The sequence below is a fragment of the Anomaloglossus baeobatrachus genome, chromosome 11, assembly GCF_048569485.1.
Source record: "Anomaloglossus baeobatrachus isolate aAnoBae1 chromosome 11, aAnoBae1.hap1, whole genome shotgun sequence".
Taxonomy (NCBI): domain Eukaryota; kingdom Metazoa; phylum Chordata; class Amphibia; order Anura; family Aromobatidae; genus Anomaloglossus; species Anomaloglossus baeobatrachus.
In genome coordinates, this window is record NC_134363.1 from 167,137,254 (window position 1) to 167,158,810 (window position 21,557).

The window sequence follows — 21,557 nt, forward strand, 5'->3', positions numbered from 1 at the left end:
TGTGCGGCCTCCAGAGGCAGTAGCTATACACCCACTGTCTGGGTCTCCCAATTAGGAGCGAAAAAGAAATGTAAAATTAAAATTAAATTCAATAACTAAAAATAAAAAATTAAAATCAAAAACAGTTAATTTTTTACACAAATTTAAAATTTAATTTACTTTAATATTTTATTTTAAATTTAATTTAAAAAAAAAAAAATATTCAGCAAATTTTCACCAATAATCTGGCTATTGTACTTATTGCACTCCTTATTGTGCTAGGAGAATTTACCATCAGAAAGGGTGTCCTCGTCACAAGAGAGCGATGGCTCCATCTGTGGGACCTTGCAGGAATGAAGCTCCTCCCATTCCGCCACTTCCTGGTTAAAGCGCTCATTGTCGTCCCTAATCCATTGTGCATAAGCTCCAGGTAGACGGCGGATTTTATCTTCAAGTTGTCCAGTTTCAAGGTCTAAGGAGAGGGGGTTAAAAAAAAAAGCTTAGATTTTTAAAATGCTGTAATGCTATCAGGTTACCTGTTCACATTAAGCCGTCTGCACCCTTTAATTTTGGCAGGCCCGCTGAGCTCTAATGCATATGGTGGTGTCCTCACTCCATACAGCAAGTTTTGGTGGAAATAAATGCCACATGGCCATGACCCTCAATGGATGGCGGCTGTTTATGCCTCAGATGTGCATGCATGCTCAGCAGAGTAGAGTGTGCATGTTTCTGGAGAAGCAGAACTGACCACATGGTTTATATAGTTTGTAGGGTTCTCCCCCTGTTCACAGACCATATCCAACTTTATAGTTCTCTCTGAGCTAGTGGGTGGACACTGTTTTCCATACAAAGCATGCAAACTTGAGGGATTCCTGCTCTTGTTTCTATGCAAGCTTTTCCATGTCCAATAAAAGGAACCTGTCAGGTGCAATATGCACCAAGAACAGTTCTGGGTGCATCTCTAACCCCTGCCTAACTGCCCCAGCCTATAGTAGCATAGATAAAGAGATCTTTAGAAAGATTTCTAAAGACCTTTATGATACGCTAATGAGCACAGGGACTAGTCACAAGGGCATTAGTTCCCTTGGCTAGTCAGCCCACTTCCCCCCCCCTACACAGGGCCGTGCTTATATGCTAAGGGGGCCGACTAGCCAAGGGAACTAACGCCCTTGCGACTAGTCCCTGGCCTTATTAGCATATCAAAGGATCTTTAGACAAAGATCTTTAGAAAGTATGTCTAAAGATCCTTTATGATATGCTAATAAGGCCAGGGACTAGTAGCAAGGGAGTTAGTTCCCTTGGCTAGTCGGCCCCCTTAGCATATAAGCATGGCCCTGTGTGTAGGTGGGGGAAGGGGGCTGACTAACCAAGGGAACTAATGCCCTTTTGACTAGTTGCTGGCCTCATTAGCATATCAGGTATTTATTTAGAAATAAAGGGATATTTAGAAAAATGTCTAAAGATGCTTTATGATCTGCTAATTAGGCCAGGTGCTAGTCACAATGGTGGGTCTTTAAATACTTTCCTCTTGGTGATACTTCCTGCTGGAAATATTCCCTTGACTAGTCAGCCCCCTTAGTATGCATGTGCACGCACACCCTTATATTCTAAGGGGGCCTACTAGCCAAGGGAACTAATGCCCTTGTGACTTATCGCTGGCCTTATTAGCATATCATAAAGGATCTTTAGATATACTTTCTAAAGATCTTTTTCTATGTTACTATAGGCTGGGACTGCTAAACAGGGATTAGGAGTATGCACCCAGAACCGGTCTTGGATCTGGATGCATACAGGACCTGACAGGTTCCCTTTGGGCAGCAGAGGCCTAGAGGACATTATATAACAGTACTGAGCAGTGTAGCTGTGTGCAGCTCTGTGGTGAGATAAAACACTTACTAAAGCAAGTGCAGCTTTGCCCTTTTGAAATGCAAATTATAAAGGGTCGGGGGGGTGGTGGTAGAAGCCCTCTGCGCATGGTGTTACCTACCCTCGATGAGATGGGGCAGCTTATTGTTTATGTACATCAGGCAGTAAGCGCTGGCATTTCTCAGTCCTCCATAGGAGTCCCTTTCCAGTTCTTCCCACGTGGCTTCGGTCACAGATATATCATTGTACTTCAGCCAGCACAGCCTGGTGTGGCTGTAGATATAGGCCCAGTAGTGGCCGGCGTTGGCCTGGCCTTCATGAACCAGCACTGCATGAAGCCTGTACGGAACCTAAAAACAAAAAAAGGAAACAAAAACAGGTGCAATGAGCAATAGATATACATGAGATCTGTATGACAAAGTAAACCACAAGAACTGAGGGGGAGGCTCCTGCTGCAGATAGAGAGCAAAGCCTAGGTTCCAATAAACTGGAGCCGATCATTCTACTCGTGGTTACACAAAACACTGACTGTCCTGATCATTTATTAATGGATCAGAAAAACACACACTTAGAGTGAGCACTGTATTTTGGGACGGAGGGGGCATCTGAATGACACTGGGGACACAGCAGGGCAAGATGACAAATCCAACACCTCCCCCTGTAGCACAGTCATCGGCCACGTGAACCATGATACCATATTCAACCTCTAGCAAAGCAGTTAAAGTGGTAGTCCAAAAACAAGAGGTCAATAGGTATTGGGGAAGAGAACCTTCTAGATAAGAATGCAGGTGTGACCACAGATTGCTAGTTTTCCACCTTGTCTGAATGGAGCAGCAGCAGCAGGCCTGGGACCACCACCACGAAGCAGCAGCAGCGGGCCTGGGACCACCACCACCACCAAGTAGCAGCGGGCCTGGGACCACCACCACCACCACCACCAGGCCTGGGACCACCACCACGCAGCAGCGGGCCTGGGACCACCACCACCCCCGGGCCTGGGACCACCACTACCACCACCCCCGGGCCTGGGACCACCACTACCACCACCCCCGGGCCTGGGACCACCACCACCACCACCCCCGGGCCTGGGACCACCACCACCACCACCCCCGGGCCTGGGACCACCACCACCACCACCCCCGGGCCTGGGACCACCACCACCACCACCACCACCGGGCCTGGGACCACCACCACCACCACCACCACCGGGCCTGGGACCACCACCACCACCACCCCCGGGCCTGGGACCACCACCAACCACCACCGGGCCTGGGACCACCACCAACCACCACCGGGCCTGGGACCACCACCAACCACCACCGGGCCTGGGACCACCACCAACCACCACCGGGCCTGGGACCACCACCAACCACCACCGGGCCTGGGACCACCACCAACCACCACCGGGCCTGGGACCACCACCAACCACCACCGGGCCTGGGACCACCACCAACCACCACCGGGCCTGGGACCACCACCAACCACCACCGGGCCTGGGACCACCACCAACCACCACCGGGCCTGGGACCACCACCAACCACCACCGGGCCTGGGACCACCACCAACCACCACCGGGCCTGGGACCACCACCAACCACCACCGGGCCTGGGACCACCACCAACCACCACCGGGCCTGGGACCACCACCAACCACCACCGGGCCTGGGACCACCACCAACCACCACCGGGCCTGGGACCACCACCAGGCCTGGGACCACCACCAACCACCACCAGGCCTGGGACCACCACCACCACGCAGCAGCGGGCCTGGGACCACCACTGAGCCAGAACAGCGCTTTGCTTTCTCCGGCAAACCCATGGTAAACGGAAAAAGTGTTGTACCAAGAGCACCTATAAATTCGGTATTGTCAGATCTGTTGTGTGGCTACAAGCCATTCTACAATTCACATTAAAGTTTTCAGTCTTGCGATATTAACACTCGTTGGCCTGGAGACCGACCACTGCTGCTAGACCGCAAAACATGTGCAGCGCTTACAAGCTCTTTTCCATAGAGCTTGTAAGCAGAGTTTTGAAGCTGGCCAAGATTACTGGAGGGCATGGTTACCTCCAAATACCAGGCAGCTAAAGTGCTGCCAAGCGAGACCGCAGCGGTGGTCGGTCCCTCAGGAAACCAGCAGTATAGAGTGCTCTACCTGTAATAGATCAGGGTCTTCGTAAATTTCTTCAATGTTTCTTTGGATTTGGGCAACCGACTTCTTCAATTCTGAAAGAAAACCAACTGTTAAAGTTCCTGCAGACACAGAAATTAGTTGGAAACTTGATTTAAAGGGGGTAATCAACTAATCAATCCCACGACTTAAGGAGAAGGGGGGACGGTTACATCACTTCTGCAGATAGCAGCCGGCTCACAGGCGATTTTCTATTCCAATTACATTTCTACAGCTGTAACAGGACAGGCAGAGAACCTGATGCTGATGCCTATGGCCCCACCCGCAGTGCCTATGGCCCCACCCGCAGTGCCTATGGCCCCACCCGCAGTGCCTATGGCCCCACCCGCAGTGCCTATGGCCCCACCCGCAGTGCCTATGGCCCCACCCGCAGTGCCTATGGCCCCACCCGCAGTGCCTATGGCCCCACCCGCAGTGCCTATGGCCCCACCCGCAGTGCCTATGGCCCCACCCGCAGTGCCTATGGCCCCACCCGCAGTGCCTATGGCCCCACCCGCAGTGCCTATGGCCCCACCCAGAGAGATCAGGAAGGTCATGTGCAGACAAAGGAAACACTGCCTTATGTTGCGCACAAGGCTGGAAGTCTAATGGGATAGATTAGTTGCAGAACACAGAAGTGTCTGATCAAGATGGCAGGCGGCTCGTTTTGACCCTTCCTTAGCCCCTTCACCTGCCATGTCCTGCTGGACCTCCGCTCTCCACCTCCGTAAGCAGGCTTCTACAGACCGCAGCTCCTCCTCTGTGATGGTCCGGGGGGCTGGAGCGTCGGTGGACGATAGGTCGCTTTGTTCAGAAAATGATGTGGACGAACTCTCCGTGGTTGAGGTTTCTGTGGTCGAGGTATTAACGGTTGAATCGGTATCATCCAGACTCTCGTTGCATCGGATGTCTATCGGCCTAAACAAGACAAAACCTCAAGCATCTTAGAACTAGCAGAGTCCTACAGAGCAAAACCGAGGATCCAAGATCTCCAGCATGTAAATGGTGCAAGATAATGGGAAAAAAAAAAAAAAAAAAAAAAAAAAATCAACATTACCAGAAAACTCAAAATGTGATAGTGTAATCTGGCATCAGACCATCAGGCATCCTCCCCAGTAATCCGGCAGCAGACCGCCTATACGGCATTCAACCCAGTAATCTGCCATTGGCCCATCAGGCATCCTCCCCAGTAATCTGGCATCGGCCCATCATCAGGCATTCAACCCAGTAATCTGGCATCGGCCCATCATCAGGCATTCAACCCAGTAATCTGGCATCGGCCCATCATCAGGCATTCAACCCAGTAATCTGGCATCGGCCCATCATCAGGCATTCAACCCAGTAATCTGGCATCGGCCCATCATCAGGCATTCAACCCAGTAATCTGGCATTGGCCCATCATCAGGCATTCAACCCAGTAATCTGGCATTGGCCCATCAGGCATCCTCCCCTGGACCATCTGGCATCCTCCCCAGTAATCCGGCATCAGACCAGCTTTACCGCTTGATGGATTTGAGATCTATGTACCATTGGATGCCAGATTAAAGGCTTTTCTACCACCATAATAAAGGGTCCTTGGGGTATCCCTCTCCAATGTTGGTGATTTTTGTATTTTTTTTTTGCACCTTATCTCTGGCATTCTGAAGCCACCAATAGTGGCTGTTTTAGTTTCCAGCTCCATAAGTGTGCTCACTGATTGAAGCTTTGGGGTAGTAATAAACCCTATAGCCAGGAGGAGACCGTCTGCATACACCAGGGACGCACAGCGGCCGGCGAGACATGTCTGGCCATGCATGCTTCATGAGGCGCCTCCCAGCTTCAGAAGGTGGCATCTCGTGACCAAGCAAGAGGAAACGACTGGCTCTTCACCACCACTGTCAAAATACTATTTAGCAGTATTGAACCCCCAATGAAAAACAATCCAATTATGAATGGTGACCTCCCCCCCCCCCCCCCCCGCACTGACATGGCGGATCTTATTTTTGATCCCTACATGACAAGGAGCAGAGTGAGTTTTACTGTCGGGGAGACAATACAAACATTGCAGCTCACATCTTGGCCACATAAAAACAAAGAATGAAAAAGATAAGGTTTTGTAATCCGCGTCGAATGGCAACGGGGGAAAATTGCTTTTGGCTGCGCGGCGCGTCATTTACAAGGTTAGCTAGAACATCTATTTTATAGCTTTGCATTTTACCATAAATGAAATTACCCATTTTCCTGAGGTTGAGGATCGCAGGAGCCGGAGTCATCTGCTGAAAGCCCCGCGCTCTCCCTCTCTGCCGCAGCATAGCTCCCCGCCGCACACTTGGTGCTTGCGAACTCCAGCACGTACTTCAGCATATCGGGAAGGGAGCAGCGGCTGGAGCCGGAGCCGTATTTTAGGTACCTGATCGACAGAATACAGGAAATATAATGACCGAATTCGGACAGTACTAATGTTACAGCCGATTGTACACGACCGTATGACGTCACAAGTGTATTAATGGCGCCTTGTGTCACTCCAGTGGCCACAAAGTTATCCCAATCCATAACTTGCAGACTGGAGAGGCTACAACTGCCAGGACCACCACAAAGCCCATGAATTCTGCGCTAAACATGGCCGTTAGAATAAAGCGGTGGTCATGCAGGTGCACCACTACTCAGTATATTTTGACTGCAGTAGATTCTGTATACTGCGCACTGAACCCTCCACCGTTGACAGTCCCATAGAGAAAAGAAAGTAAGACAGGTCCATACCGATTGAGTCCTGTCTTTGGGATGGCGGCCCAGAAAGTAATCACCTATTGTTGGGATAGGCCATTACCTTTTAAAAAGGCAGTATACAGTGTGTCTACCACCATTAACTTGAGAACAGCGGCAGCTATAGGCATAGAAGTGGTGTCTAGGTATAGTAAAGTAGCCATGCGCTATGCAATGAAACCACCTATAGCGCCACCTGGTGGAAAACAACGGCATTAGCATTTTTATCTCAAAAACGGAACGAGAAAGGAAAAAAAAAAAAAAAAAAAAAAGTGAATTACAAAGTTGTAGGGCATCATCAATTCAATATGAAGAGACACCTTGCATACAGAAATGCAATGATTAGAACGTGTAAAACCTCAAGAGGCTGCGGACGTGAAGCGATTCCTCATGGAGACCTTCCTACATGTCATTGGGTATGGTGGCTGTGTGGAGTGGCCTCCACGCTCACCTGACCTGACCCCATTGACCTCTTTCTGTGAGGTCACATCACACAGCAGGTGTATGCGACCCCTCCACCAACATTGCAGCACCTACGACGACGTATCACAGATGCTTGTACAAACGTGTCACCTGCCATATTGCACAACGTGCAGCAAGATACAGTATGCTGTGCAGAGGCCAGATGTGCATTGCAGCTGACGGGGGCCACTTGGAGCATCAAAAGTTAAATGAGGGCCATATGCGTGACCATGGGTGGGGGTGGGGGGGGTCATGGGTTTCATATAGCATTTCTATATGCAAGGTGTCGATTTGTATTCAATGGATGAGTCCCCACAATTGTTTTTAATTCACTTTTTTTCTCTCTCGTTCCATTTTCAAGATAAAAATGCTGATTGTTTTCCACCAGGTGGCGCTATAGGTGGCTTCATTGTGTAGCACATGGCTACTTTACTATACCTAGACACCACTTCTATGCCTAAAGCTGCCACCGTTCTCAAGTTAATGGCGGTGGACACACTGTATACTCAAGTATAAGCTGAGATTTTCAGCTTTTTTTATGCTGAAAACGCCCCCTTGGTTTATACTCTGAGGGTCCCACAAAAATTCTCACCTGTCCTCTGTTCCCACGGTGTCATCTTACCTGCTTCTTGCGGACCGCAGTAGGGGCTGCTGCTGCTGTAGGCATTTTACTTCAGTTGAATGATTTGCGGCGCTGCAAAGCATTCAACTTAGAGCGCCTTTGGCAGTGGAAGCCCCTACTGCAATCAAGGGGGCCATGTGCCTGCAACAAGCAGGTAAGAGGACACGTGAGAGTAAGAATAATGGGGAACAAGGGGACTGGAATGAGGACATTAGAGGACCCATTACATTTTATGGATTCCACTTTTATTTTTGAAGTTTACCAGTAGCCGCTGCATTTCCTAGCCTGGGCTTTTACGCAAATCAATAAGTCTTCCCAGTTTGTAGTAAAATTAGGTGCCTTTGCTTATAAGTACACAGTACTTTTCCCAAACATCCCACTACACTGCATCCATCAGTGTAGGGAGAGGTGCCGCTTAGGACCTCTGATTCTTTGCTGCTAAAGTCAGAGGTCTACAAGGGTCCATCGGTATAAGTGGCAGTCATGTTGAAGCATGAAAGCCTCCACAACTAGGCAGATTTGCTATGCACAGACGCAAGCCTAAGCTTAATGGATCATTACAGTACCCCATGGAAGACATTGATGTCATCTGTCCAAAATGCACCAGGTCCATCTACCATATTGGTTGGCAGAAAGAAGAGTCTTTCTAATGTTCCACCCAACAATCTCAGATGTGCGGTTCCATACAACAATCCACCCAACAATCTCAGACTAGTCCATGGAGCAGAAGATGTTGGCTGCATTTGACCTGCCTTTATCACCTTCCCTCCATTATACATCCATTTAGCTAGATAGTTTTGCAAGGAAGCTGCAAAATAGTTACCAGCCACGTGACAGGGAACCCATCACCTTAAAAAGGTCATCACGGACACTTTGCTCCACTTAGGAGCCCTGCGTTATTCTTCTATACAAGAAGACAGGCAGCAGGGGCCTGAGGATTGGGACCGCAGTATCTGTTGGCAATAAGAATTTTAGGAAAATTAAGTGTTCCGGGTCAGAACAAGGAACATTGATGATTGTAATCCAGAAGATCAAGCAGTCAAAGGGTCAGATCCAATGGGGCATCCAAGGGTCAGGGTCAATGGTCAACAATCTGGCACCAGAGCAGTAGAGAAGTGTGGAATAGCAGGACCATGGCTGATCATTACTGCCAATCATAGAGGATTTACCACCACCGGGATGGAAGTTTACTTCATACACCAAGGTCCACAGAAATCCAGGTAAAAGATCAGAAGTCCCTTAGACTACTTGTAAAGATTGCACCAATCTGTAAGACAAGTGCAGGAAGTCTTTATGGACAGTCCTTTACCTTCCCAGCTTCTGGTGGAGGTGGTCGATCTCTCTAGTCAGGTTCTTGATCTCCTCGCTCTTCCGTCTAATCATCTCTTTATTTCTGAAGAGGAACCTAAGAGCAAAGATCCAGAAGTCAAATGTCTGAACATCAGAGGGAATGAAAATGTAGACAAAAAAGGCGGTAACAAAACACGGTCAACACCGATGCTGACAGACAATCATACAAAAGGAGATATTGGCCGAATTAGTGCAATAGGTCTAGTCTGAAGATATTTAGGGATGCACGACCACATTACACGAGTGCAGTGAACCCTCTTCACGTACCTGTCCATATAAATAATCTCCGGGAATTCCAGCTTATTGTGAATCTTTTCCGGCTGCCCCAACGATTGATTATATTCGTAACGCAACAGTTCAAAGGTCAACACCGGGGGAAGCTTTATAAACCAGCGCTGCGGAGAGGACCACACACGAAGTGAGAAATGCAGGAGTGCCAATACGGAACCACATAAGTCTACCAGAAAATGGCTATCCCCCCCCCCTCAAAACAAGACCAAATATATAGTATTCGGAACCAACTTGCAGGTCACACCACCAAGACCCCCAGCAATCCAGAAATTGTTGGTCTGAAGTAAACTAGTGGGAAGAGCGCTTCATCCATTAACTATGGGACTACAGAGCACACTGCTTAACAGTTACCAGCATTTTAGGTCAGACCCCTCCACATCAAATAGGGAACAACTTTTGTTGAGGGAATGACCCTTAAACCATACGTAGAGTACATAATGGCACATCAGAGTCATGGTGCCGCTCCGTTAAATGTGATCATGATCACCTGCCATGGACATGTGCAGAGACCTACTCTGAGGACCAACAGTGGGCAAGGCAGATCATTTTAGGCCTTTAACGCCCTTTATCATGAAGGCCATAAAGAACAAATCTACATTTATTCAACCAGTTTTTGTTGGTCACATTACGACCAGACTGCACACATCATACGAACCTCCTGCCTGTATCGCACCTCTCGGCCATTGAGCACATGCTCGATCTCCCCCTCCACCGTGACACCTTCCAGGCACTCATTTAGGTTGTTGTATCCATTCACTTGAAGGGGATATTGCCCAAAGGTTTCAGTTTTGGAGTAGGTTTTATCTGTTTGGAAAGTGGGGCAGAAGAATAGAACACATACGCATGACCTTAAAAAGAAATTACAAAGTGTAGTTTTTCACACAATACAACAGAAGATGACCTAGCCCAAGAACAAGGCCCTGCTGAGCCCCATCTGAGTGGAGGTCACCCCATTCATGGTCAAGTGCAGGACCAACTATGGCACTCCAAGACCAGGAATGGCAGAGGGGTGCACTCGACGAATTTGGACATTGCCGAGACTTCAGACTCCCAATGATGCCAGAGAAGTTATATCTCCAGCAATCAGCATGTTCTCCAAGCTTTCCCATAGCCATGGGATATAAGGATAACACTGATGGAGATCAAACTAGTCTGGAGATCAAACTAGTCTGGAGATCAAACTAGTCTGGAGATCAAACTAGTCTGGAGATCAAACTAGTCTGGAGATCAAACTAGTCTGGAGATCAAACTGTGCAGAGTCTCAATAGAATGGGTAATCAGTTTATGTCCATTAGAAGACAAGAGAAAGGCCACAAAACATGGTGGGGGTGACCTAAACTCACTTGGATGAGGCTCTGCAGAGCACCACCCTCAGGATCGGTGAGATCTCAGCACCCATCTGGAGCTTCTCTCGAATACAGGAAAAACCTATAATCCTTGTACTGACCCCTTTAAGGTCTAGTGGTGAATGGGTAATACTGGCAGTTGTCAGGAACGTCGTTGGCCTGTGCACAGATCCAAGGACGGCCAACAAGAGGCATCTCAACTACATCACCCATACGGGAAATTGACTACACAACGTACCTTCAAGACATCCCTCGTTTAGAAATGTGCCATAGAAGAGCTGCACCATCGGGTTTTGTGACTTGTCTTGTGGAGCACTACAATCAAGAATGAGGGCGACAAAGTTATCCTATGGCGTATTCATCAATATAGAATGTATAATATATTGTGGAAGGCAACACATAGTAACTGGTTTTTTGAAAGTTCAAAAACAGCCTTCCTATATGTCAAGTGTCAAACTCCGGCCGGCGGTCCAAATATGGCCGACAGTCGTTAGATTTGGTCCGTGAGGCAGGGGGCTTCACTAGCATTAAAGACTCAGGGCTCCGGGCCCTTAACTTCTTGCCCAGAGCCGTGGATCTCTTGTAACCACCACACTGAACTGCATCATGTTTTAAAGAGCAAGAAGCTCTATGCTTGGTGTCCTAAACCACAGACTGCTATGGGCCTGCAACTTACTGGACGTCAGCGTGTGCATGCAGGCGGAGATGTCACTTTCTGGTCCTTATCTGACTTGAAACTATACTTTCTCCTCTGCAGCCTCCCTCTAAATATCAGTTGTCTGAGCCAGTGGGTGGAAACTGCACTGATGTCTCCCATACACAGCACATCGATTCCTGCTCTGTTTATGGAGTTGATATTCAGAAGCAGCATGGAGGACATACAGAAGGACTGAGCAGTGTAGCTGAGAATCTGGCACTAGGGTGAGTAACACTTACTAGAAAGCAACAGTACTCAGATTTCTCTTTGCAACTCCCCCCCCCCACCCCTCAGTTTGTAAACTGTAGTGCAGAGTGTAACCTGATGCCTCAGTGACTGTTCGACCAAAGTATGGAGACCACAAGATGGAGACCACAAGATGGAGACCACAAGATGGAGACCACAAGATGGAGACCACAAGATGGAGACCACAAGATGGAGACCACAAGATGGAGACCACAAGATGGAGACCACAAGATGGAGACCACAAGATGGAGACCACAAGATGGAGACCACAAGATGGAGACCACAGTGAACTGTGCAGAAGTAGGAAGCACTTACTCTTGGTTAACAGCCAGTTGGAAGGCATCTTCCAGCCAGTCCAGCAATTTGTGGGAAAACTCGCTGATATCTTGCTAGCAAGCAGAAAGAAAAATCGTTAGTTTATGCTACGTGACAATTTACGCAAACAAAGCACAAGCAAAGTTCCTACCCCCATATCAAATCTGTATTTTAATAGATTTATTAATTTAGTAATGCAGCCATTTTCACAGGCCATCTCACACCTTGGACTCAAGTGCCGGTATTCTGGTGTTCAGTTTTAAGGTTTTGGTGGGGTTTTTTTTGGGGGGGGGGGGGGGGGGGAAGGGGTAGTCTGCCATTTTTTTGGCCCAGCTCCCATGAAGGGTGGAGCTGGGGCGGGCATGATTGCACATTTGTCACATTTACAATTAGTGGTGGTGTTTGCTACACCACAAATATGACTCCAGCACATCCATAGGGGTTCATAAGAAGGGAATTTTGTTTACTTACCGTAAATTCCTTTTCTTCTAGCTCCAATTGGGAGACCCAGACAATTGGGTGTATAGCTATTGCCTCTGGAGGCCACACAAAGTATTACACTTAAAAGTGTAAGGCCCCTCCCCTTCTGGCTATACACCCCCAGTGGGATCACTGGCTCACCAGTTTTAGTGCCAAAGCAAGAAGGAGGAAAGCCAATAACTGATTTAAAGACCAATTCAATCCGAGGAAACATCGGAGAACTGAACCATACCACATGAACAACATGTGTACCCGAAAAAACAGAAAAACCCCGAGAAAACAGGGCGGGTGCTGGGTCTCCCAATTGGAGCTAGAAGAAAAGGAATTTACGGTAAGTAAACAAAATTCCCTTCTTCTTTGTCGCTCCATTGGGAGACCCAGACAATTGGGATGTCCAAAAGCAATCCCTGGGTGGGTAAAAGAATACCTCATGATAGGGCCGTCAAACGGCCCTCTCCTACAGGTGGCCAACCGCCGCCTGAATGACTTATCTACCTAGGCTGGCGTCTGCCGAAGCGTAGGTATGCATCTGATAATGCTTGGTAAAAGTAAGTAGACTCGACCAGGTGGGTGCCTGACACACCTGCTGAGCCGTAGCCTGGTGCCGTAATGCCCAGGATGCACCCACGGCTCTGGTAGAATGGGCCTTCGGCCTTGAGAGAACCAGAAGCCCAGTAGAACTGTAGGTTTCAAGAATTGGTTCCTCGAGCCCCCGAGCAAGGGTGGATCTGGAAGCTTGCGACTGTTTACGCCGACCAGCGACAAGGACAAAAGAGTGCATCCGGGTGGCGCAGGAGCGCCATGCGGGAAGTAGAACCTGAGTGCTCTCACCAGAACCAACAGATGCAAATCTTTCTGAAATTGATGGACTGGACGAGGACACAAAGAAGGTGAGGTGATATCCTGATTGATATGAAAATGGGATACCACCTTAGGGAGAAATTCCGGAACCGGACGCAGAACTACCCTGTCCTGGTGAAGGACCAGGAAGGGAGTTTGTATGAGAGCGTTGCTAGCTCGGAAACTCTCCTAAGAGACGAGACCGTTACTAGAAGGCCACTTCCCGTGAAAAACGGGAAGGGAGACATCCTTCAAAGGCTCGAAAGGCGGCATCTGGAGAGCAATTAGAACCTTGTTCAGATCTCAGGGCTCTAACGGCCGCTTGTACGGAGTGCTGAGAAGACAAACTCCCCGTAGGAACGTGCGTACCTGAGGAAGTCGTCGTTTCTGAAAAAATACAGATAGCGCTGAGACTTGTCCCTAAAGGGAACTGAGCGACAACCCATTTTCCTACCTAGATTGCAGGAAGGAAGGAAACATAGACGATGCAACCGGCCAGGGAGAAACACCCTGCGCCGAGCACCGAGATAAGAACATCTTCCACGTCCTGTGGTCAATCTTGGCGGACGTTGGTATGCTAGCCTGTCTCATGGTGGCAACCACGTCCTGAGGTAATCCTGACGACACTAGGTTCCAGGACTCAATGCCACACCATCCGGTTGAGGGCCGTAGAATCCAAATGGAAGAATGGCCCTTGAGACAGCCAGTCTGATTGGTCTGGTAGTGCCCCCGGTTAGCCTACCGTGAGGCACCACAAAACCGAGTACCACAACATCCTCGGCCAATTTGTAGCGACGAGGATGGCGCGGCCGCAGTCGGTCTTGATCTAGCGCAGTACTCTGGGCAACAATGCCAGAGGTGGCACCTAAGGTAGCTGGAACTGCGACCAATGCTGAACTAAGGCGTTTGCCGCCAGAGCTCGATGATTGTGAAACCGTGCCATGAAGCTGGCACATTGTTGTTGTGCCGTGACGCCATTAGATCGACGTCCGGCCTCTGTCAGCGGCGCCAGATCTCCTAAAACCCGTCCGGGTGAGGAGACCATACTCTTTCGGCCACACCTCAGCGACTTAGGAAGTCAGCTTCCTAGTTTCCACACTTGGGATGTGAATTGTGGATATGGTGGATGCCGTGTCTTCCACCCACATCAGAACCTGCCGGACTTCCTGGAAGGCTTGCCGGTTGCGCGTTCTTCCTTGGTGGTTGATGTATGCCACCGCTGTGGAGCTGTCCGACTGAAGTCGGATATGCTTGCTTTCCAGCCGCTGTTGGAAGGATTGTAGGGCAAGATACACTGCTCTGTGTTCAAGAACATTGATCTGAAGAGTGGACTCTTGCTGAGTCCACGTACCCTGAGCGCTGTAGTGGAGAAAAACTGCTCCCCACCCTGATAGACTCGCGTCTGTCATAACTATCGCCCAGGACGGGGATAGGAAGGACCTTCTTTTTGACCAAGAGGTGAGAAGAAGCCACCACCGTAGAGATTCCTTGGCCGCCTGAGAAGAACGACGACTCTGTTGAGGGACGTCGACTCCTCGTCCCATTGGCGGAGAATGTCCCATTGTAGTGGACGCAGTAAAACTGCGCGAAAGGAACTGCCTCCATTGCTACCATCTTACGTAGGAAGTGCATGAGGCGTGTCAATGTGTGCGACTGGTTCTTAAAGAAGAGCTTGCAGCCCGTAGTGAATGCTGTTTGTCTAGCGGCAGCTTCACTATCGCTGAGAGAGTAAGAAACTCTATGCCCAGATATGTTATCGATAGGGTCGGGGTCGGATCTTACTTTAAAAAGTTGATGATCCACCCAAAACTCTAGAGAGTCTCCAGCGCAACGTTCGGGCAGTGTTGGCATGTTTCCTAAGAGAGTGCCTTGACAAGTAGATCGTCTAAATACGGGACCACAGAGTGACCCTGAGAGTGCAGGACTGTGACTACTGCTGCCCTGACCTTGGCGAAGACCAGTTGGACTGTCGCTAGCCGGAAGGTAGAGCTACGAACAGAGGGTGTTCGTCTCCTATAACGAAGCGTAGAAACGCTAGTGCTCTGGATCAATCGGCACGTGTGGATAAGCATCCTTGATGCCTAATGATGCTAGGAAATATCCTTGGGACCTTGAGGCGATGACATGGCGGAGGGATTCCATCCGGAACCGCCTGGTGTCCACGAGCTTGCTGAGCATTTTTAGATCCAGAACGGGACAGAACGGCCCGTTGTTATAGGTACCGCAAAGAATTTGGGGTAAAAACCGTGACCTTGTTCCTGAAGAGGAACGGGGGTCATCACTCTTTCTGCCTATAGAGTGCACCCTGTTTGCAGAAGAGCAGCGGCCCGGCCGGGAGGTGGAGAAATTCTGAAGAATCGAGTTGGAGGACGAGAAGTGAGCTCTATCCTGTACCCGTGAGACAGAATGTCTCACACTCAATGGTCATTGACCTATGGCAGCTAAATATCGCCAAGGCGGGAGAGCCTGCTACCGACCGAGGCCGCAAGTCATGAGGAAGCCGCCTTGGAAGCGGGTTTTCCGACTGTCGCTTTTTTGGGCGAGACTGAGCCCGCTAAGAATCTTAGCTCCTCTGATCCTTTTGAGTCCACCTTGGACGAGGAAAAATGGGACCTGCCCGAGCCTCGAAAAGGCCGAAAACCCCGACTGCCTCTTGCTCTGTTGGGGTTTGTTGTGTCCGAGCTGAGGAAAGGATGAATCCTTACCCCTGGACTGTTTGATGGTTACATCCAACGCTCACCAAACAGTCGGTCAGCAGAAAAAGGCAACTGGTTAGGCAACCTTTTTTGGAAGCAGAATCTGCCTTCCATTCACTTAACGAGCAGACCAGGCTCTTGCTTAAAAACACGGAGTAGCGGAGGCTACCGCCGCACGGTTCGCAGAGTCCAGGACAACCTGAATCGCGTAAGAAACAAATGCAGACATTTGAGAGGTTAAGGATGCCACCTGCGGCACAGATGTACGTGTAACCGTGTCAATCTGTGTAAGACAAGCTGAAATAGCTTGGAGTGCCCCAAGGGAGAGAATGCCGGAGCCAACGGTGCGCCGACAGCCTCATAGATGGCTTTCGACCAGAGATCCATCTGTCTGTCAGTGGCATCTTTGAGTTTGCAGTTCCATCTCCCACTGCAACTATGGATCTAGCTACAAGCCTGGAGATTGGAGGATGCCGCTCGGGACATTGGGTCCAGTCCTTGACCAAGTCAGGGGACAGGGATAGCGTGTATCCTAAGCCGTTTGGAGAAGCGCATATCTGGATAAGCGTGGTGTTCCTGGACTGCCTCTCTGAAGGCAGAGTGGTCCAGAAAAATACGTGAAGCTGACTCCTCCACTGGAGGAGTTGTGAGAAATAACCCACATTCTATAGATGGACGCTATAAGATTATTTACTATGGCGTCACAATCAGGTGTATCCAGATTGAGAGCGGTCTCAGGATCAGAATCCTGAGCCGCTACTTCCGCCTCATTACACAGCGAGTCCTTCTGTTAGGACCCTGATGAAACCGAGGCCGCTCATAGCGAGCCCACTTAGGCTGTCTGGGACTGACGTCCGTGCAGAGCCGTGACTCTGGGATGCGTGTGACATTCCCGGAGCTGTTAGTTATTCACACTGAGGGGGGCCATGGATCAATGATTCAACAGTGCCCATATTGTGAGAGACATGTCCGGACTGCTAGGCTTCTAGTATCATAGCCATAGTCTCAGAAAAACTGTCAGTAAATACTGCAGACACCGTCCTCATCCCCTGGCCATTAGTGCATACAATGGGAGTCTATGTACCTGCCGGCCGTATAGCCGTACATGCTGTACCAGCTGTATAGAAAAACATGTGGTTCTGCACCTTTGTTTTACACAGAGAATATGCTGATAACTCCTCCGCATAATCCAGGAGGGTATATACAACGTGCGACCAAACAGTGCAATGTATATAGTACAAGCATATCTATAAGTGCACTTCTGCACTAGTGGGGTTAGCACCACAGGTGCTGCTTAACGCCTGTTACAGCGATTGTGTGACTATCAGAATGCCAGGGTCTTCCACACTTGTCTCTGTATCGTACAGAAACTGACACTAATGGCTGCCGGTGTCCTTGTAGAGAAGGAAGCCGTGGGCGTGCCTGAGAAAGTGCGGGAATCCGGATTCACAGTGCACACAGTGAGAGGGGTGGAGTATGCAAAACATACTCCAGCTCTCAGCTCTGCTCTATGCAGCGTCACGCCCCTACCCTGACTGTCAGGGCTGTGGGCGGTAACGAAGGGAGACTAGGCCCAGAAGCCGGGGACTCGAGTTAACCGCGCGGCCGCCGTAAAAGCGCGGGCCGCGCTGAAGTCCCCGGCGCACCACAAGTGCCAGCTGCGCCGCTGTTCCAGCGGCCGGCGCGCCCGAGTCCTAGACGTGGGCAGCGTCCCGCCCCTCTCCTGACTGGCAGGTCTGGGGGCGGGAACGAACGGAAGCAGGCCGCAAAAGCCGGGGACTGTAGTTATCAGCGCGGCCGCCGTAAAAGCGCAGGCCGCGCTGAAGTCCCCGGCGCACTACAAGTGCCAGCCGTGCCGCAGTCCCAGCGGCCGGCGCGGCCGAGTCCCATAAGTGTGCCTGCTTCAGCTAAGCTGAATGAGGCTATGGCACAGGCGCCGCAGCGCTGATGTCCCCCGGCGCACTACAACACCCAGCATGCTGCGGTGTGAGCGCCAAATGCACGGGGACACAGAGTACCTTGAGGAAGCAGGGCCATGTCCCTGATGTACTCCGCTCCATCCAGCATCTTCTCCAGGGGCTGTAGATGGAGCACGGTCTCAGTGCCTGGAGACCGGTAAATCCCACTTCACCCAGAGCCCTGTAAAAAGGGATGGGGAAGGAATCAGCATGTGGGCTCCTGCCGCCGTACCCGCAATGGGTACCTCAACCTTACAAACACCTCCGACATACAGTGGGGTGAGAAGGGAGCATGCTGGGGACACTATATGTGTCCTCTTTTCTTCCATCCGACATAGTCAGCAGCTGCTGCTGACTAAAAAGTGGAGCTATGCGTGGATGTGTTGCCTCCTTCGCACAAAGCACAAAACTGGTGAGCCAGTGATCCCACTGGGGGTGTATAGCCAGAAGGGGAGGGGCCTTACACTTTTAAGTGTAATACTTTGTGTGGCCTCCAGAGGCAATAGCTATACACCCAATTGTCTGGGTCTCCCAATGGAGCGACAAAGAAAAGGCAAATTGGTTAAGCACTTCTTGGAATGAGAATCTGCCTTCCAATGTCTCAACCACAGGGCCCTACGCAAAACAACGGAGTTGGCTGACGCCACTGCCGTACGGCTTGTAGCGTCAAGAACAGCATTAATCGCGTACGACGCGAATGCCGCCATTTGCGAGGTCAATGGTGCTACCTGCGGGGCAAATGCACGTGTGACTGAGTCGACTTGCACAAGCCCGGCTGAGATAGCTTGGAGTGCCCATACGGCAGCAAAAGATGGCGCTAACGACGCTCCAATAGCTTCATAGATGGATTTCAGCCAGAGCTCCATCTGCCTGTCAGTGGCATCTTTAAGTGCCGCTCCATCTTCAACTGCAACCAAGGATCTAGCTGCAAGCCTGGAAATTGGAGGATCCACTTTTGGACACTGGGTCCAACCCTTGACCACCTCAGGGGGAAAAGGATAGCGTGTATCTTTAAGCCGTTTAGAAAAACGCCTTTCCGGATAAGCGTGGGGTTTCTGGATTGCGTCTCTAAAGTCAGCGTGGTCCAGAAAAGTGCTTAATGTACGCTTGGGATATCTGAAATGGATTCTCTCGTGCTGCGAAGCTGACTCCTCTACAAGAGGAGCTGGTGGGGAAATATTTAACATCTTATTGATGGATGCTATAAGATCATTAACTATGGCGTCACCATCTGGTGTATCTAGATTGAGAGCGGTCCCAGGATCAGAATCCTGATCAGTTACGTCCGCCGCATCACCCATAGATTCATCTCGCTGGGATCCTGACCATTGAGATGAATGTGAAGGCCTCTCATAGCGAGCCCGCTTAGGTTGCCTGGGACCATCGTCCGAGTCAGAGTCTTCACCCTGAGGTGTATGTGCCCGTCCCGGAGCTTGGAAGTAATTCAGCTGAGGGGGACCAGGGGGCAATGATTGCACAGTGTCCGTGGCCTGAAGTACAGGCCTAGCCCGCAATGTGTCAAGAATTTGTGACATAGTGAGAGACATTCTGTCAGCAAAAGCTGTAAACTCAGTTCCTGTCACTTGGACAGCATTCACAGGTGGTACACCCTGGGTCACGTCCAGCGGAGGTCCCGGCTGTGCAAGTGCCACAGGGGCCGAGCACTGCACACAATGGGGGTCATTGGAGCCTGCCGGTAGAAAAGTCCCACATGCGGTACAGGAAGCATATAATGTCTGTGCCTTGGCACCCTTGCGTTTTGTGGACGACGTGCTGTTGGCTCTCTGCAATGTGAGAGAGTCTATAGCCAAAAGGCGACCAGCGCTATGCAGTACAAAGTATTTGCAGGAACAAAATACTAAGATTACTACTGGCACAAGAGGGGGTGAGCCCGGAGGGCTGCTTACCGCCCGCTGAATAGCGGGTAAGAGGCGCAGAATTCCTTGTCTGGGTCTCCCCGGCTCCCCTCTGCAGCTCAGCGTGTCAGCAGGAATGGCTGCCGGCGTCTGTGGAGAGGGGCGGCCCGTGGGAGTTCCCAAACAAAAGTGCGGGAAACAGTGTCCCCTCTGTGCCTATTGTGAGGGCTGGAGTATGTAAAAACGACTCCAGCCCTCAGCGCTGATGCACTGACCAGCGTCCCGCCCCTCTCCTGACTGGCAGGTCTGGGGGCGGGAACGAACGGAACCAGGCCGCAAAAGCCGGGGACTCGAGTTATCAGCGCGGCCGCCGTAAAAGCGCGGCCCGCGCTGAAGTCCCCGGCGCACCACAAGTGCCAGCCGCGCCGCAGTCCCAGCGGCCGGCGCGACCGTTCCCCAAAAGTGTGCCCGCTTCAGCGAAGCTGAAATGAGGCCATGGCACAAGCGCCGCAGCGCTGATGTCCCCGGCGCACTACAACACCCAGCATGCTGCGGTGTGAGCGCGAAATGCACGGGGACACAGAGTACCTTGAGGAAGCAGGGCCATGTCCCTGATTTACTCCGCTCCAATCCAGCATCTTCTCCAGGGGCTGTAGATGGAGCACGGTCTCAGTGCCTGGAGACCAGTAAATCCCACTTCACCCAGAGCCCTGTAAAAAGGGATGGGGAAGGAATCAGCATGTGGGCTCCAGCCTCCGTACCCGCAATGGGTACCTCAACCTTACAAACACCTCCGACATACAGTGGGGTGAGAAGGGAGCATGCTGGGGGCCCTGTATGGGCCCTCTTTTCTTCCATCCGACATAGTCAGCAGCTGCTGCTGACTAAAAACAATGGAGCTATGCGTGCGTGTGTGACCTCCTTCGCACAAAGCTAAAACTGAGGAATCCGTACTCCTACGGGAGGGTGTATAGCCAGAAGGGGAGGGGCCTTACACTTTTAAGTGTAGTACTTTGTGCGGCCTCCGGAGGCAGTAGCTATACACCCAATTGTCTGGGTCTCCCAATTAGGAGCGAAAAAGAAATGTAGAGTCTGAGTGCTCTCACCAGATCTAACAAGTGCAAATCCTTTTCACATTGGTGAACTGGATGAGGACAAAAAGAAGGTAAGGAGATATCCTGATTGAGATGAAAGGGGGATACCACCTTAGGGAGAAATTCCGGAACCGGACGCAGAACCACCTTGTCCTGGTGAAAAACCAGGAAAGGGGCTTTGCATGACAGCGCTGCTAGCTCAGACACTCTCCGAAGTGATGTGACTGCTACTAGGAAGACCACTTTCTGCGAAAGGCGTGAGAGAAATATCTCTCATTGGCTCGAATGGTGGTTTCTGAAGAACCAGCAGCACCCTGTTCAGATCCCAGGGTTCTAACGGCCGCTTGTAAGGAGGAACGATGTGACAAACCCCCTGCAGGAACGTGCGTACCTGTGGAAGTCTGGCTAGGCGCTTCTGGAAAAAACACAGAGAGCGCTGAGACTTGTCCCTTAAGGGAGCCGAGCGACAAACCCTTTTCCAGTCCAGATTGAAGGAAGGACAGAAAAGTGGGCAAGGCAAAAGGCCAGGGAGAAAAACCCTGAGCAGAGC

General features: G+C 50.6%; 1 protein-coding gene across 3 annotated transcripts in view; it reads right to left on the minus strand.

Moving 5' to 3' along the window:
- USP28 (ubiquitin specific peptidase 28) overlaps positions 1-21,557 on the minus strand; it is a 92,833-nt gene that overhangs the window by 63,317 nt on the left and 7,959 nt on the right. For 2 of the 3 annotated variants that reach the window (XM_075327539.1, XM_075327537.1), the window contains exons 1-10: positions 12,084-12,151; positions 11,064-11,140; positions 10,135-10,283; positions 9,456-9,583; positions 9,148-9,243; positions 6,225-6,401; positions 4,704-4,930; positions 3,998-4,068; positions 1,967-2,195; positions 272-451 (exon numbers count right to left, since the gene is read on the minus strand). In XM_075327539.1, coding sequence (XP_075183654.1) covers positions 272-451; positions 1,967-2,195; positions 3,998-4,068; positions 4,704-4,930; positions 6,225-6,401; positions 9,148-9,243; positions 9,456-9,583; positions 10,135-10,283; positions 11,064-11,112 — 1,306 coding nt within the window. In that variant the 5' untranslated portion in view covers positions 11,113-11,140; positions 12,084-12,151. Of the gene's footprint in view, positions 1-271; positions 452-1,966; positions 2,196-3,997; positions 4,069-4,703; positions 4,931-6,224; positions 6,402-9,147; positions 9,244-9,455; positions 9,584-10,134; positions 10,284-11,063; positions 11,141-12,083; positions 12,158-14,557; positions 14,570-16,681; positions 16,735-20,958; positions 21,006-21,420; positions 21,450-21,557 lie in introns of those variants that run through there. The other variant, XM_075327540.1, reaches the window with a different exon arrangement.